Here is a 17,873-nt window from a genome sequence, read left to right on the forward strand (position 1 = left end):
ATATTAAAATGTCGGTTTATGGTTTATAGAAATATCATTAATATAAAAGTGTCCCATCCGTAACAGATTATGCTCCAATTCACCATTTCAGTTCTTTGCAATCTTACAAGAAAAGAACATTAGGCCTCATATACATAGCATAATCTGTTTCAGAGAACTGATTTTTATCCATCCAGTTAATTTATTTTTGAAAGGAAGTTTCTGAGTCTTTAGAAGGTAAAGAAGATACCAGCTTTCAGGTTGCTATTAACTTGGTTGACCCTATCTTAAAGAACTCTAGAAGAGCAAACTGGTGAATGCATGAGTAAAGGCACTGAGAAGGTGGGAACTTGGGCCTGTGGAAGGAACACTGGGCGGCAGGAGCCCTGGGTTCTGCACGTGACGTGCAGCCCAGCTCATTCAACTTGCCTACGTCTGGTTCCTTCGCTTGTGAAACAAGGGAATTGGATTTGCTGAACTCCAAGATCCAGTTCTAACACTCCGCACTTCTAGAGGGACAACACATGACTTCCTGGGTAATTTCTAATGAGAAATGTGGCAGAAAACAGTAACTCCCTGCCATATTTAATCTCTCAATTTTGTGGAAAAAAAAAAAAAGAAGAAAACCAAAGAAGAAAAAAAACTTCACAGGTCAACCTAAAAAGGCCCACATGTTTCAGGGTTATTGCATTTTCAAAGAAATCTTCAAGTTAAAAAAAAAAAAAAATTTTAAGACAAACCACCCACAAAAAAACAATCTATGAGGACTACGAAAAATAAATCTAAGAAAAACAAAAATATGCCCTCCAAAAGGCCTCATATCACTAGTAACTGCTAAGTAACACTTTAAAAAAAAAATGAATGTTCTGTTAGACATTTAAGATGCCTAACAGTTAAAAAAAACTGTCAGGCAGGCAGTAGGAAGGAGTGGTATAAAATATTTCAAGTTGTTTCTGGATCTCTAGTCTAACAAAATAAACTCAGGTTCCAACTACAGGGAAACGAAATGCAAAAACTTCTGCATCCCCGGCACAGTGAGAAGCCAGCACACTGGGATACGTGCTCCGTCCCGTTAGCCTAACTTAAACCCTCCAACAGATGTCGCTGCACGGGCTTTCATACAGGAGGATTCGTGTTCTTCCTCAGTCAACCTCACGACTAGATTAACGTGAAGCCTCTCAGGATAACTTTCCAGGTTTTTCTTTTGCCTTAAAGGCTTCAGACAGGCGGATTTGAATGTGAATCCTCAGTTTAGGTCCTCTCAGCTTCCAGTTTGGACTTCTGAGTTCAGAATGCCACCACGGTGCTGGTGGCTTGACCGTGTCAGTAACTAGGGGCTATCACACTCACCTGGAACAAAAGCACTTTACTAAAAGAGCTCTGCAGGTGTTTTCCCAAGATGCTGGAGGGAAGAGGAAATGTTTTCTAGAAAATACTAACAATTAATTGAAATTGAACCTCTATTTCCCACCTCCCCACCCCAATCAAATTGGAAAAAACTATCAAAACACAGGACCTGGACTCCTCATTACATTATCGCTAACTCTGGATTCAGCTGATGAGTCTTACCTTCTGATGCCTTGATCACATATCCCCCCTTCTTCTCACCGGGAGGCACATTCAGGAGCTGCATAATTCTGTCAAGTAGCCCATGGATGATCTCAAATCCAGGATTCTTGTTGTAATAGACAGCACAGAGGTGCCTGTAGTTTCTTGCACCTACATCTGAAAAAATAAAAGAATTAGACACAAGGCCATGGTGACCATAACTTAAGAAACTCCTATGGGGCTAAAAAGCATCTTTATGAAACTCAGAGCTAAAGCACATACTTAGAGTAAATTGGGGGGTGGGGTGGGGAGACCGTAAGTTCAAAGAGTCAAAATTATATTGTTTAAAGCATATACAAGGACACCTGGGTGGCTCAGTCAGTTGAGCGTCCGACTCTTGATTTCGCTCAGGTCATGATCTCACGGTTTGTGAGTTCAAGCTCCACATCAGGCTCTACACTTTCAGTGCAGAGCCTGCTTGGGGTTCTCACTCTCTCCCTCTCTCTCTCTCTCTGCCTCTCCTCCACTTATGCTCTCGCTCTCTCTCAAAATAAATAAATAAACTTAGAAAAGTGTTTAAAAAAGCATATACATTGGTTGGAAAACTATGAAGCGATTGCTTCTCGGCCTTTTGGCTAAGATCAAGTGGAAAACTGAAGCGAAGAAGGGAGTAACTATCACAAAAGTTAGGACAGTGGTTGTTTTAAGTAAAGAGAAATGGTAAGATGGGGAAGAGCCTTACAGGACGCTTGAGATACTGGCAATAAATATTCTATTTCTTAGTTTGGATGGTTTATAATCTTTTCAAATCATATGTTACATATATTCTTCACAATTAAAACATGAAAAAAAGCAATATAGGAAGACAAGAACAACACTGATGTAAATGTAAGCCAAAAAACTCTCCACACAGGAAACAGAATGAAGAGAAATATACCTAAATGCCAACAGAGATTCTATCTGGGCAGAGATCATGTTTTCCAAATTTCAACTATTTTCCAACTGTTCCCTGATTATACATATTATTCTACTTTGAAAATCAGCATTTCCAAAATATTTTAAGGAAGAGGTGCAGCAACCCAAATAAACCCTGACGGTGAGTGGATAAACAAAGTATGGTTCATCCATATAGTGGAATACTACTCAGCAATGAAAAGGAACAAACCATTAATAGATGTGACCACCTACATGAATCTCAAGGGCATTCTACTGAATGAAAGAAGCCAGTCTCAAAGGTCTACATACAAGACCATTTATAGAACATTCTGGAAAAGGCAAAACTATAGCAACTGAGAACAGACAGTGGTTGCCTGGGCTTATGTGGGGGAAAATGTAACTCCAATGGCACAACGTGGGGGGTTCTAGTGGCAACAGAGCTGTTTTGTGTCTTGTAGTCACGGTTACAAAGATATGAAACTTTATTAAAACTCCTTTTTAAAAAAAGTGCATGGCATATAGAGATAAACTCAAATTCAACAGTGAGCATTTAACTTGAACAGATACATATTCACTTGTGGCCCTTTAATTCTGAAGGAGACTGCTGCTCTAACACAAACATCGAATGCTGACTTCATTTTGCTATTCAAATTAGGGACAGAGAAAAAATAAAACAATGTCTACCTGGGGGAAACCAAAAAATAATCTACTTTATATTCTCATGGAGTGAGCCAAAGTTCTTCCACAGATTTATTCCCATAGCCACGACTGACAAAATACAAAATGTCTTCTACCTTCAAGATATCCAAATAAAACCTGGGTATTTTAAGACACTATACGACTGAAGTAATATAAAAGTGAGCACATAAATGGGGTGAAAAGGAAAACTCACAACTGATTACTATGTGCCAGGTACTTAGTACCTATCATTCTTCTATAATCTTAATTTTCAAGACAATCATGTACAGTGGGTTTTATTACCACTATAAAAGGGGACAGGAAAAGTTAGATGGAAAAACAAAGGCTCAGACAGATTTTACCCAAAATGTCAAGCAAACTGGCTGGAGCTAACTGTAATTACATAGCTAATAAGCTATAAACCCAGGATATGACTGGGATGGTCTGGCTCTAAAACACAGGCTCTTTCAGGGTGCGTGGGTGGCTCAGTCGGTTAAGCATCCGACTTCAGCTCAGGTCATGATCTTGCAGTTTTTGAGTTCGAGCCCCACACAGGGCTCTGTGCTGACAGCTCAGAGATTGGAGCCTGCTCCGGATTCTGTGTCTCCTCCTCTCTCTGCCCCTCCCCTGCTCATGCTCTGTCTCTCAATAATAAACGTTAATTTTTTTTTTTTTAAAACACAGGCTCTTTCTAGTAAACACTGCAAATGTTGAAGTCTCTAAAGGATTTAGAGATTTCTTAATCTCTGAAGCACTTAGATGAAAACAACATACAAGCTTAATACAGTCAAAGATGTACGTTCTTAAAATGGTTTTAAGAGGACACATTTTAGTATTCTCATGAGTTATTGGTCAGAAGTCCTTCAACTGAAGTTTCAAGCCATCAACAATATTGTAACTCGTGGAAAGAAAGCGTATTCGAAGTGACACTTCTGACTAAATACAGTGAAGAAATAACCATTCTTGCCATGTAACATTTCTTAGTGCCCACTAGGTTCAAGGCACTCTAGTCTATGTATCCCTGGAGGGAGAAGGTCAAAGCCAGCACAGGGCCTGCACAGACTACACCCTCAACAAGTAATTTCTGAATAAATGAATAAAGCCCAGAAAGGGGACACACACACACACACACACACACACACACACACACACACACACACACAGAACAGTTAAACGGGGCCAGGCCCAGACAGTGGGCCACATTCTAAGTCCGCACAGGAGCCAGCTGCTGGAGGAAAGGAGTTCTTCACTGTTGTCATTCTCTATCATTTCCATGCGAGAATGAAGGAATTTGGTATCTAAAAGCTATAATTGAAGGTGTAAGAATAAAAACTAATATTAAGACCAGGCAGGCATAAAACCTCACTAAACCAACCACATGCATAAACTAAAATGAGGGGCTTGATTTCTCCGTCGGAACACACACACGCACACATACACCCGCATACTCCCTGAAGGGAAAACAATGCAATGAAACAGAACTAAATTATCCCTTTCATATTACTGACTTGCTCCTGGGTATCTCTGCCATGTGGTACCCATTTCTTAGTGTCACGTGCTTCCACTTTAACCCACAGACACGTATTCCAACTACTTTGTTGTTCCACTTTGGCTGGGAGAGAAGAGCCCAACAGTAATGCCAGCGTTCAGAGAGCTTAGCAACACAACCTGAAGCTTTGTTTTGGTAACCTCGGTGCCTTGGAATACCTCTTTCCTGATCTCCAAACCACGTAAAACTTAACTTTTCTGGTAAGAGGAGCAACATCTGCTTTAAAGACTTCGAATTAAGAAAAAGCAGGTCGCGTGATTTTGATGATCAGAATGATGAGCTTACACTAAAAATTACATGCCTTAAAATTATATTCTATTCAAGAAAGGTTTCAAGATGTTTGCATAACACACGTACACATACACACACAAATAAGCGATGTATTTTTAGATTCAATTTTGCAATATTTTTAAGAAAAGCCACGGATTTTTAGGGCCTTATACTAAACCCACTGTGAGAATTAAACTATTTAGATGGTCCCTCCAACTCCCGCCACTGACTGGCCTTTTCCTCCACATCTCCCCAGTGCTACCACTCCCTCTGGACTTGCTTCCTCACATCTTGCCAAGATATTGCCTCTACTGTAGCCAAATTGAATTAAAGGAGGAAATGACCACATATTCGGTTCCACCCATTCCTCCCTGGAGAAACCGCCAGGTAGAGTAAAATTCCGTCTCCTAGTATTTTGCACCGAGGGACCCTCTTACATCACAGGAAGTTCCCTGACTACATGCCGCAAAATAACAACTATTTAAATTTCATGCCAAAGCAAGCGTTTGTTGGAAGTGCCTCAGTTCTTCATAACTCCATTAACAGACCTCTTGTGTTAGGCCATCAAACAATTCTGCTTCTTCAATGGGCCTGCCAAGTATGTCAGCCTAAATTACCAATGCATTTTGCAGACTTCAAAGTACTGCCTGGAGAGGCTGATCTAAACCACCCGAAAGAGGGGATGGCTGGCTACAATTCTAGAAGCTGAAAGAACATGCCAAATGATTTTTTAAAAGAGGAGGAAAAAAAGTGGTACATGATGTCCCCCAGTAAAGAACTATTAGCTACAACTCAAATTATTCAAACAGGCTCCTGCTCAGTGTAGACCGTCTCTCACCACGGTACGAAAAGTAAGAAGCAAATTACGGGTGTTAGGTTATTATATACGGACAGACTGTAAAAGGGCAGAGTCTTCGAGGGAACAATTCCGTCTCTCTTCTCAGACTCACGTAAGGGCCCAAATACAGATGCTAGGAGAAAGCCTACTGGAAAACCAGAGGTCGACACTGAGCACTGAGATTAACAGTCTGGTCAAGGCAGAAAACAAAATGAAGCACCTTTGTTTTTAATCTATTCCACCTAATACATTTCTTTAATACTGGTACCCAAGAGACTGTAGTTAATGTGGCAAATTTTGCATATCTCCTGAAGCATGTCGATGTAATATTAAATGATTCACAAGAGCTACAAGAATTATGTGAAGACCTACACCTTAATACCTACCTAAGAAAACAGGAACATTTACACACTGGTGTTAGGGCTGCAAGTTTATAAAAAAAATCTTTTTTTTTTTTTTTTTTAAAACGTTTATTTTTGAGACAGAGAGACAGAGCATGAACAGGGGAGGGGCAGAGAGAGAGAGGGAGACACAGAATCTGAAACAGACTCCAGGCTCTGAGCGGTCAGCACAGAGCCCGACGCGGGGCTCGCAATCACGGACCGTGAGATCATGACCTGAGCTGAAGTCGGACATTTAACCGACCGAGCCAACCAGGCGCCCCAAAAAAATCCTTTTTGGAAGACAATTTAAGACAGCAAAAATTTAAGGTGCATACCTATGGACTAATTCTATTTGTACAAATACATATTTGTATAAGGGTACAAGGATACTCATTACAACAGACATGTTAGCAAAAATCTAAATATTCATCTAAATATTTAGATGAATGTAGATGTAGCAATCTAAATATTCATCTTAAGTCTGAACAAGCTATAATACAGCCACACAATGGAATATCATATAGACATTAAAAAGAATGCAATGGACAGAATGTGTTCATAGGCAAAAGTACATGATAGGAAAAACATAATTCAATTTTTTAAACACTAGAAAGTATTTATATGTATCTATGGCTCTACAGAGAAATGTAAAACACATGGTTGCATATGCACAGGAAATATAGAATAAGAGTGTGTGTGTGTGTGTGTGTGTGTGTGTGTGTATACATTGTAACACCGTATACACACACACACACGCGCGCACACACACACACACATAAAACCGTAAGAGTAGGATTAGGAAGAAGTTGGATATGTGTTTTGTTTTTTATTAAATATGAAAAATAAAATTGCTCTTAATATGTATTTGTGAAAGTCCTTAAAGATACTACAAATTTTAAAAACAGAAACCTTAAGGGGCGCCTGGGTGGCTCAGTTGGTTGAGCATATGACTTCGGCTCAGGTCATGATTTTGTGGTTCGCTAGCTCTAGCCCCATGTCGGGCTCTGGGCTGACAGCTTGGAGCCTGGAGCCTTCTGTGGATTCTGTGTCTCCCTCTCTCTCTGCTTGTACTCTGCCTCTCTCTCTCTCTCTCTCTCTCTCTCTCTCAAAAATAAATAAAACATAAAACAAACCAAACAGAAACCTTAACAGCAATTTTCCTTAAAACTTCTATATTAACACACCAAAGTATGGATTTTTTTTTCTTTTTTTAGATAATGCTGAAAGCCAAAACATAAATGTGACAAGGAAAAAAAATCTATGACCTTCTCAATGCATGCAGGAAAAAGTTATAACTGTGGGTTGCCTTTTAGTTAACATAAACCTGGAATAGATTTTTATCTATTAAAAAAATACAATATGCAATGCATGACAGAGCACATTATACTCACATTTGCAGATTTTAACTACGTGGAACCAAACACACTAAAATAACTTTCCATATTAAAAATGATGTTATTTACAGTTAAGATGCCATCATATAGGAGAATGATGCTACTTCAAATACTGTCAATGTCAATGTTCCTTACACCCATATTTTTTGAATTATTAATTGGAAATTCTACATGCCAAAAACATGAAGTAGTAAAATTAAATTAATCCAGACTGATGACATAAGCTTTCTTCAGAAAACCACATTCCACATGTGGATGCTAGATAATCTTCCTTTATTTGATGGCTGCAGAATTAATGAACAATTTCTCAGAGCTCAAGTATTTCACAAGCTCATAATGAAAACGCCTTTATTGAGCTCTTTATCAAGCAAAGAGTTATAGAAAAAACTATAAATATCTGGCCGCCGTATTCAGTAAGTTACAATATAGACAGATCCACGAACGGTACAGAGGAAGCTGGAAAGAACAAACCAAATCATGGAACAGTGAATTAGTTATGTTCTACACAGCCTTGGTGGCCCAAGGAGGAAAAAAGAACAAGAATCTCATATACTGTGATTAACGCTAAAAGAGATTCTGGATTTCCACATCTAAACAAGTCAGGGTCAGAAGATCATCCTGATTTAGAAAAACTACCGGAAGAGTGCAAAATTTTAGACACCACTTGAACATTCGGGGGAGGGGGTGGGCGGGGGCAGAGAAAACACAGCTCGTACCAGGACTGTAACGATGCTCTGGAGAAAGTAGGAATGGTCTGAGCAAGAAGTGAATGAAGGCTTTGAGCGAGCATGCTTGCTCGGGCAAGCGAGGTCACCGGAGCCCTCCCAGTGTTCAAGGGCCTGTAACCTGCTCCATCTACCGTAATATTAAAACCCCAAAGTCTTCAAGTGCAGTAGCTCAAACTCAAGGGCGTGGCGACGTGATCATCAGGATTCTCCACAGATATGACTGAATCATGCTAAACCTAAGGCACCTTATACCCTTTACGAAGCCAAAGCAAGCCGTCTTGCTGAGGTATGGTTTCTTTTAAACTCAGACTCAACCCGGCGATGTGTTCTCTACCGCCACTTCAGTGAGCTTCTAGGCATTTTGGCAGCTTCAGTGGCCATCATGAAATAAACTGTGATGGCAGAACTCAATCTGCTTTTAATAAAAAGCCAGAATGTTGGGCTTTGCAAAATCCAATTGCTTTTCTGGGCATAAAGATTAGCCCAAGTTAATTCATAAGTAGGTCCTGGGCTCCTCTAAAGTAATTTACTCTTGGGACGTCTGGGTGGCTGTCGGTTGAGCATCCAACTTTCAATTTCAGCTCAGGTCATGATGCCAGGGTTGTGGGATCGAGCTCCACGTCAGGCTCTGTGCTCAGAGTGGGGCCTGCTAGAGATTCTTGCTCTCTCACTGCCCCTCTCCCGTGCCTGCTCTCTCTCTCACTCTAAAAAAATAAAAAATTTAAAAAAATAAATTGACTACTTTGTTAATAGTTTAGTTTATATAGAGGGAACTATGAACAACTGAAATCCATAACTCACAGCAGCCTGATTTGATAGCTTCAGGGTTGCTTCTACCGACTTCTGTAATACAGCTGAAAATTCACCCCACACCAGAGTCTGCATTTAACTTCATTCCAAAGACACATGCCATTCTGCCCAAAAGGGATAAATCCGCTTAGCTGCTTGAGTCATGACTAATTTTTAACAATGGTGCAGCAACTTTGGATCCTACAGCTCAGTAAATGCAGTGACTGGCCTAGCCTTAAAGAACCAGGATATGTTGGACTCCACACCGAAGTCTTAATATTTGAGAAGTGTGTCTGACTTAGTTGCTCAACAGAAAGCTACCCTGATAGTCTCACAACACGGACGGTCAGTCAGTGAGTCCACACGAGCAGAAGAAAGTGTCCAATGAGGTCAAGAATGAAAACAGGCGCTGGTAACCTTTCATTTGCTCTTACAGAAACGTAAGAATACAATGTGTACGAGAGTACAGGCGGGCGAATAAAATTGGTGGGAGGCATATAATAATCCAGCACAGATTTCTTCTTCATTTCCATTGAGGAAGATACACCTGCCTATACAAAACTGACATGAGGCTGGGAATCGGGGTTTTACTTAATGTTACAAAACAAGTCAGTGGTGACTGTCAATCCTTCTCTGTGCTATCAGGGTCCCTTGTACATTCCCTTGGAGCACTATGTATAAAAACCTATTTACGGGGGGCACCTGGGTGGCTCAGTCAGTGAAATGTCTGACTTCAGCTCAGGTCATGATCTCGCAGTTTGTGGGTTCAAGCCCAGCATGGGGCTCTGTACTGACAGCTCGGAGCCTAGAGCCTGCTTCGGATTCTGTGTCTCCCTCACTCTCTGCCCCTCCCCTGCTCGCACGCACTCTCTCTCTCTTTCTCTCAAAAACAAATAAACATTAAAAAAATAAAAACCAGTTAATCTCCCTCAAGACTGGCAACTCTTTCTCTTATATTCCAAACAGACCCTGCAAAGAAAAGAATTCAAAGACTCTTCGGGGGCGCCTGGGTGGCTCAGTCGGTTAAGTGTCCGACTTTGGCTCAGGTCATGATCTCACAGTTCGTGGGTTCGAGCCCCACGTTGACAGCTCAGAGCCTGGAGCCTGCTTCGATTCTGTGTCTCCCTCTCTCTCTGCCCCTCGCCTGCTCACACTCTGTCTCTCTCTCAAAAATAAATAAACATAAAAAAAAAAAAAAGACTCTTCTACCAGTGCAATGAATGAGATGGTCTTGTTTACTCTTGCTATACATCCCTACCTTCTGAACTTTGGGTACAGCCCCCCCCACTAATGAAAATCTGGGATGTTTATATTACTGGAAAACTTCTCTATCGTTTCACTTTTGATACTCTAGATTTTTCTTCTTCAAAACAGTGTGACTATTTAGGAGGAAACGGTTAACTCCAACAGAAAAAAAAATGCTTACTGGCTTGAAAGGCAGTAAAAATGTATGTGCTCAATTCACTGAGGAGAAGTGGCTGATGAATTACTGAAAAGAAAACAACATTCCTGTTTTTAATAACCCCCCCCCCACCAGTACATTTTGGTTTTTCATGCCCTAAAATAAGAAGATAGAATACAACAGAGGAAAACCCAATTATATCAAAGGTTAGGACAAAAACGGAGCCCCAAGTGGGGCAGCAAGGTGACATTAACCCTTTAATGGCCGGAGGCTTACAAGTCATTGTAATGACGGACAATCACCACAGACCAGGACGCTAGGTACCTGGCCTCAGGGACTGCTAATACCCCGCCTGTAAGAGCAGACACCAAACGGTGCCTGTTACATGGCCAGAACTTTTCGAAACGCAAATTCATGTAATCCTTACAAAAATCCAGTAAGTGCAACCATCATCCCCACTGCTACAGATGAGAAAACAGGCACAGGGAGACTGAATAAATTGTCCGAGGTTAAGCAGCTCTTAAGTGGCAGAACCAGGACTCAAACCCCCAAACGCTGGCTGTACAGTCTTGAATCCATGGAGCTGAGCTGCCGCCGCTACAGAGTCCTCTGCGTACCCCCAATGACAAGCAGGGGGTCCACCTGCACATACGCAGAATAATCCATCAGAAAAATGACTTGCTAGGATAAAAACTCCGGGTCTCCCTCAAGAGGAAACCTACTCCAGAGGGTGAACTTACTGAGCACGCCTCCCTCCTCTCATTCCTCAAACCCCACTGGTGGAAAAGGTTAAAGACAACAAACCAGAATGGTGCGAGATAACAGGCAAATGTCTTATCAGATGAAAACGGCTCCACGGGGAGAAGAGCAGAATAATCACAAGTAAAAACCGGAATAAAAGGTCTGCTACAGAGATGAAAACTACTGTTTCTGATGACACAAAGTGTAGCAGAAATGCAAATCGGAGGTGACAAGTATACAGACTGAGTTTCTGGGGTTATCGCCAGGGCGATGTGTTACATGACAGCCCACAGCACTAGCACTGAACAACAGCTCGCTCGCTCTCAACAGGCGGCCTTCTCTCCAAGCGTGGTCCTCGCTTGCGGAGTGGAGTCTGTGCCTGGGCCTTCCCAAAAACACATGAAAGAAAAAAACAGCAGAGACATCCCTACCAAGGGCTGCACCACAGCCAAGCGCTCTGTGCTCACAGCGAAAATGTCCTCGCGGCAATCGTGGGGACCTCAGCTTGCTCCTCACCCTCCAGACTCTGAGCCGCCTGCTTACAAGTGTGCCCAGCCCTGAAGCGCCCTGAGGGAGCCCCTGCCATTAGGGAAGAGGCCTACCGCTGAAACAGTATTTCAGAACTTTTGAGGAAACTTAGTATAACTGACCTAATCCTATACACATCTCTAAATAGGTTGGATCACCAAGGATCAAAACATACAATTCAAAGAGCTAAGACGAAAGGAAAGGAGTCAAAATTAACAGAAAAACCTGACAGTGAAATCATAACAAATCCTCAGTTATCTGTACCGATGGAGGATTTGAGGCACAAGAACCCTCAGAACTACTTACAGCCGGCACTGAAAATGTTTTGATTTCTACCACCAAAGAAAACTGATACACCACCCAAAGAAAATGCTACACAGACTGATATTAAAATAAACTTTTATTCTCTAAGGATATATGCACAGAAACCAAATTCTGGCCTTAGCTCAGAGTCCAAAATCTATCCAGCCTTGGGCAAATTAACACTTTCCTGTCTTAATTTTCCTATATATTAAGCATGGACAGTGTTTTTGGTCCCATCTGCCTCAAAGAGATGGATTAACAATCAAAAGAGAAGAAGTACGTTTAAAAAGATTTTGAAAAGTATAAAGTACCATCCAAATGCAAGGTGATGCCGTTCGCCGAAGACAAGGCTGCACACTGGGAAGTGGATGGAATCCAGCTTTGGCCGAAGAGTTTGCTACAAAAGGTTCACATACCGTCAGCATGGACGTGCCTCTCTAGTGTCCATTTCCTAAGATCAGCTGATTTACAGCCAACGGTTCTCAACTACTTTGGGCGGTCAGAACAACTGCCATATGATCTGCTTCAAGAGAAACTGAGGAAAAGGCCTTTGCTGGTGTCAACAGATTCAAAAGAAAACATGGAGTTCTGCAGTCTGGGGTGAGGCTCCTGAATAGAACACAGGATTTGAACAGTTAAATCCAGGGAACCAGAGAAATACTTCCAGCAGTTCAGTCATTTGATGGCACCGCTCACCAAGAAATGATCTCCTATGCAGCTCCAAACAGACCTCAGTCTGAAGACAAAAGTTTGAATAAGACGGACATCCTTGGCAATCAGGTTTAAGTACTAACTAAATACAGGTTTCTTCAGGAATCTCTGAGTTCCAAATGGTGGACCAAGCAACTGGCTGTACTAAGAAGTCCAGACGACACTCGAGACAAAACCTGGTAAAACGTGTATAATAACTAGTACAAGAGTGACCGCGAACAGCCACTGCTAACTAGAATGGCAAGATATCAAGTACCTTAAAATGACATGCACATAAATCACAGGATATAAGGAAATGTCCTGTAGTACTTTTTTTTTAATGTTTCTTTCTTTTTGAGAGAGAAAGAGACAGAGCATGAGGAGGGGAGGGGCAGAGAGACAGGGAGACACAGAATCAGAAGCAGGCTCCAGGCTCCGAGCTGTCAGCAGAGCCTCACGTGGAGCTGGAACCCATGAGCTGAAGTCAGATGCTTAATGGACTGAGCGACCCAGGCACCCCTCAAGTTGAGGTTTTAATAGGGTACTTCATAAATGTTAAGTTCTTTACAATTTGCTTTCCATTTAAAGAAATAAGAGAGCAACCAAATATTTGAATAGCTTCCTTGGATGGATTCATATCAATCATGAAAACTAAATTTATGAAACAAATGGGAAAATTTAAACACGAGCTGGGTCTTCGATGATAAAAGAGTGTGGCTTATTTCTTAAAAATCAAGAGTGGCCTCTGTTATCTTTTAGAGATACATTATGTTCTAGAAATACATACTAAAGTGTTTGCTGATGACATGACAGGATGTCTGGGAACTACATCAAAAGAACATGGGGAAGCAGGCTAGAGTACAAACAGATGAAAGACTGGCCATGTGCTGATAACTGCTGAGCCGGGCGCTGGATTCACAGGGGTCATCATACTGCTTACCTTTTAATATGCAGGTGAAATTTTCATAATAAAATGCTTCCCGCGGGACTAAAAGGGGACTTGTTCTTACCTCTGCTAGAATCTTTTACTACAATGTCAGAGATTTCAAACAGTTTCAGAGGAAGGGGCATCTTCCGATTCGCAGCTATGGTCTTTAGGAGGCCAGGAAGAAGGGTAGTGCGTGCCACCTACAGGAGAACACGTGAAATTGCATTGACCAAAGGAGAACCAAACCGACCTGGTGATCAGGCCAGAACTCAACAGCTTCACAGCAAGACTCTTCTGGAAAATGCAATGCCTAAATATCCAAATCATTTTTAATTTTCAATTCTAAGACAAAAACTTAAAATATTCTAGCTTCCAAACTTAAAAAATGAAAAGTCACAAAACTTGATCCCAAAATGAGAAACAAGTATTATAAATACAATGCTTATATCTAGGATTGGTTATTTAAGACTTCAAATATATAAATTTTCATATCCTGCTTTATTTTATAAAGAAATTGAAGGAGATTACAAGAAACCCAAGTATTTATATAAGTTAAATCAGAATCAAATTCTTCAAAACCAAGACCAGGGAAAATGTAAATGCAATTAAAATACCATGACAACGAGAAAAAAGAACACAAATACGTAAGCACTAAAAAAAATTATGCAGTTGCTATGGGCAAGCTGTGACTATAGTTTTCAGCTTCGTAGCCAAAGAAATACAACCATACATCCTAGTTCTTAAAAACAAAACAGCTTCCCTACTTCTGTCTCAAATAAATTTCTCATTCTGAGCTCAAGGAGACAGGTGGGCTTTTGACGCATCACGTTACCAGACCAGTTTTATGAGCAGTAGTAGGAAACCATCATCAAGAACGTGGGCTCTGGAGTCAGACACGAGCACTGCCATCCTCTGCCCAGACGACTGCGTGAGCTCACACTGGTTTCTCGGCTTCCACTCCTGCTACCTTATGGTCTGTTCTCCACAATGATCCTTTAAAGCTCAAATCAGATCAGGAACCTCCCCTGCTCAAAAATCTAATAGGTTTCCACCCAACTGTGAAAAAAACCATGCCCTACACGGGGTCCTTGTATCTAAATCTGGCCCTGGCGTCCTCTCCAACTTCAACACATGCTGCCCCCACTGGGCGTACCGGGCTTCAGCCACACTCCGTGAGCAGACTTCCACCTCAGGCCTCCATGCCTCCTCCCTACCTCCACTTCATACGTTCTTCCTCTGGATTCACATGTGGCGGTCTTACTTTCTTTAGGTCTCTTCTCAACAGGTCCTCTCCCACAAAGGCCTGTCTGTCCTGACCACCCTGACTAAAACAGCAGCCCCTCTGAGATCCTACAGGCGTAACAGTAATCAGCCCCTATTAAGACCTGCTAGTAGAATGTGTGTTGAGGAAAGAGAACGAATTTCCTATCAATCTCACTCTACCAACCGCTGCGAGCAGCCTCAATCTCGGTGCTTTTCTAAATACTGCTCCCGTTCGCGAATGGAGAGAAAGTGCCCAAACCAATCAGAAACAAAACTGCAGTGTTAAAAGAAAGCTTAACTTACTGTAATACAGACAAGCTTCCTGTGTCAATAATTTTTCTTAGGTCCCCCCCCCATTTTACAGATAAGCCTTATTTGCTTGTTTAGAAACTCACGGCAATACAAAAAGTGAAAACTGAATCCAATCAAACTTCTCCATCTACCTACCGACATACTAGAAATATAGGGGACCAGTGGAACGTATTCCACAAAATCTTTTTTTTTTTAATTTTTTTTTTTAACGTTTATTTATTTTTGAGACAGAGAGAGACAGAGCATGAACAGGGGAGGAGCAGAGAGAGAGGGAGACACAGAATCTTAAACAGGCTCCAGGCTCTGAGCTGTCAGCACAGAGCCCGACGTGGGGCTCGAACTCACGGACCGTGAGATCGTGACCTGAGCCGAAGTCGGACGCTTAACCGACCGAGCCACCCAGGCGCCCCCACAAAATCTTAACTGTGGGAACTCTACAGGACAAATGACCCCGTTTCTTCAACAAATAAAGTGAGAGAGGAAAAGACAGAGATGGCTAGAGGAGCAATCTGTAAATTAAAAAGACTTAAGAAACACATCAATTTTGTACGAACATTTGAATGCCAAATCAAACTATTAAAAAACTTGAGACAACTGGAAAAATGTGAACAATGATTGGCTACTTAAGGATACTAAAGAATACTATTGCTGACTTGGGGGAATGTGGTAACGTTCTGTAATTTTGTTTATAATTATAATAAAAATTTACATGTTTTAACTAAATGACATTTCTTCTTACATCCATTCTCTAACATCTCTGTGAGAAAATACCCCCAAATTAAGACTTATGCAAGAGAAAGAATGGGCTTAGACAATAAACGGAGTTACAAGTCCACAAACAACTTTACATTTAACCATAAGCAAACAGAAACCCGTCAGCCCCATGAGTAGCAGTAGGATATATCTGCTAGTAAACCATGAATAAACTGCAGAATCTGTCGCATCCAAAAGATAGCCTCTCATCTAATGTATTTTATGCAGAATTATTGATTCTGAAAGTGTGCTAAACCACTATTTATAGTGATATTTAATGTGCTTCTGATTTGTTTTCCTTCCACTTACATAGAAAACAGAATGTGAACCTAAAGAACATTACCTCATCTTACATCTATCAAGCTTGATAAACAAAACTGGGAGAAAACGGAAAACCTGGAATAAACGCAAATAAAAACCCAGTTAAGATTTACTGAAAGATCCCTCTACCCAAATGATTTTGAGTGTCTCCTATTAAAAAGAACACCATAAGAGAGAGCAGTAGAAAAGCTAGTGGGCCTCAAAGCAAACTTATGATCACAATCCTTCCAAATTGGCATAATTCTTCAAAGTTCTGACACCGAATACCAAGAAACAACTCATGTACTTGGTGCATGTTATTATCAATTAGTTCTTTAAACAGCCTCGCCCTAATATACCGCATTAGTGGGTAGCCCTATAGATTAAATCTAACTTTAAAAAAAATCTAAATTTTAACATTTTTAGAACTTTAAAAATTTTTAGAATTGAGCCTTCTTTTACAGATGTGAAAACCACAGAACTATCTCAAGAGTTCACATGTTATTAACAGCATTAATTTATTTGAAAGCATTTCTTCCCAATTCTAAGATTCCCCTTGATTCCAAACCCGGTTAAAGAAAAATCATCAAGAGGGGCACCTGGGTGGCTCAGTCAGTTAAGTATCCAACTTCGGCCCAGATCATGATCTCACAGTTCGTGAGTTTGAGCCCTGCATCGGGCTCTGTGCTGACAGCTCAGAGCCTGGAACCTGCTTCGGACTGTTTCTCCCTCTCTCTCTGCCCCTCACCTGCGTGCACTCTCTCTCTCTCTCAAAAATAAATAAAACGTTAAAAAAATTTAAAAGAAAAAAAGAAAAATCATCAAGAATTGCGCCTGTAAGCAAAACAGAATGAGAGCGAGCCAGTATGAAAGAGGGGAGATGGTTTAAAGTCATTAATAAGCAAAGGTATCATAATCTATAAAAAGAGCGCTTCGAGGTAATATCGTAGTCTATAATGTAAATCATTTAACGCTTACTAAGGTAGTATCATTCGCACTGACATATTCCTACACCCTATGTGAAACTGCCATTGAACTAAAGGATTAACCATGAAAAAAAATGGAGACGGCTTAGTCAAAAACTGATGTAGCAACTAATTTCAAAGTGAATGACTTCACAGAGGTACTGTGAATAGTTACTGACTCATTTACTACAAATGCGTAGAAAAGATGAAAACTTCAAGTAGTACTTAAAAAGTCAACTGATTTGAAAGGAATGAAATGGTAAGTTCAGATAAGACTGGGCTACACAGCACAGAGCAAGCAAAGACCCACTGTAAATCAATCAAGAAAAGATTACAAAAAGGTGTTAAGAATTTGTCAACAAAGTATGCAGGAACCAACTATCCTCCATCCAAGAAGAGACTTTTAAAAAGCTCTAAGACTTTGTTATCTGAAGTATAATAACTTATGTACCACCTCTCGGTATTTACTCAAACTCTTAGCTACTTAGAATTCTCACCTGGAATTCAGCTGTCTTAGGATTACTTATGTGGACTGCCTTTGTTGCAGAGATGTCCAAACCAAGTTTATCAGCAATATCTTCTTGGGAGCACTAAGA

At 40.9% G+C, this 17,873-nt stretch overlaps 1 protein-coding gene across 2 annotated transcripts in view; it reads right to left on the minus strand.

Annotated features, from left to right (window-relative positions):
• Positions 1-17,873, minus strand: part of FARSB (phenylalanyl-tRNA synthetase subunit beta) — a 72,982-nt gene that overhangs the window by 23,872 nt on the left and 31,237 nt on the right. For both annotated transcript variants that reach the window (XM_003991201.6, XM_045034532.1), the window contains exons 14-16: positions 17,775-17,867; positions 13,767-13,884; positions 1,549-1,704 (exon numbers count right to left, since the gene is read on the minus strand). In XM_003991201.6, coding sequence (XP_003991250.1) covers positions 1,549-1,704; positions 13,767-13,884; positions 17,775-17,867 — 367 coding nt within the window. The remainder of the gene's footprint in view (positions 1-1,548; positions 1,705-13,766; positions 13,885-17,774; positions 17,868-17,873) is intronic.

This window comes from Felis catus, chromosome C1 (assembly GCF_018350175.1).
Source record: "Felis catus isolate Fca126 chromosome C1, F.catus_Fca126_mat1.0, whole genome shotgun sequence".
NCBI lineage: Eukaryota > Metazoa > Chordata > Mammalia > Carnivora > Felidae > Felis > Felis catus.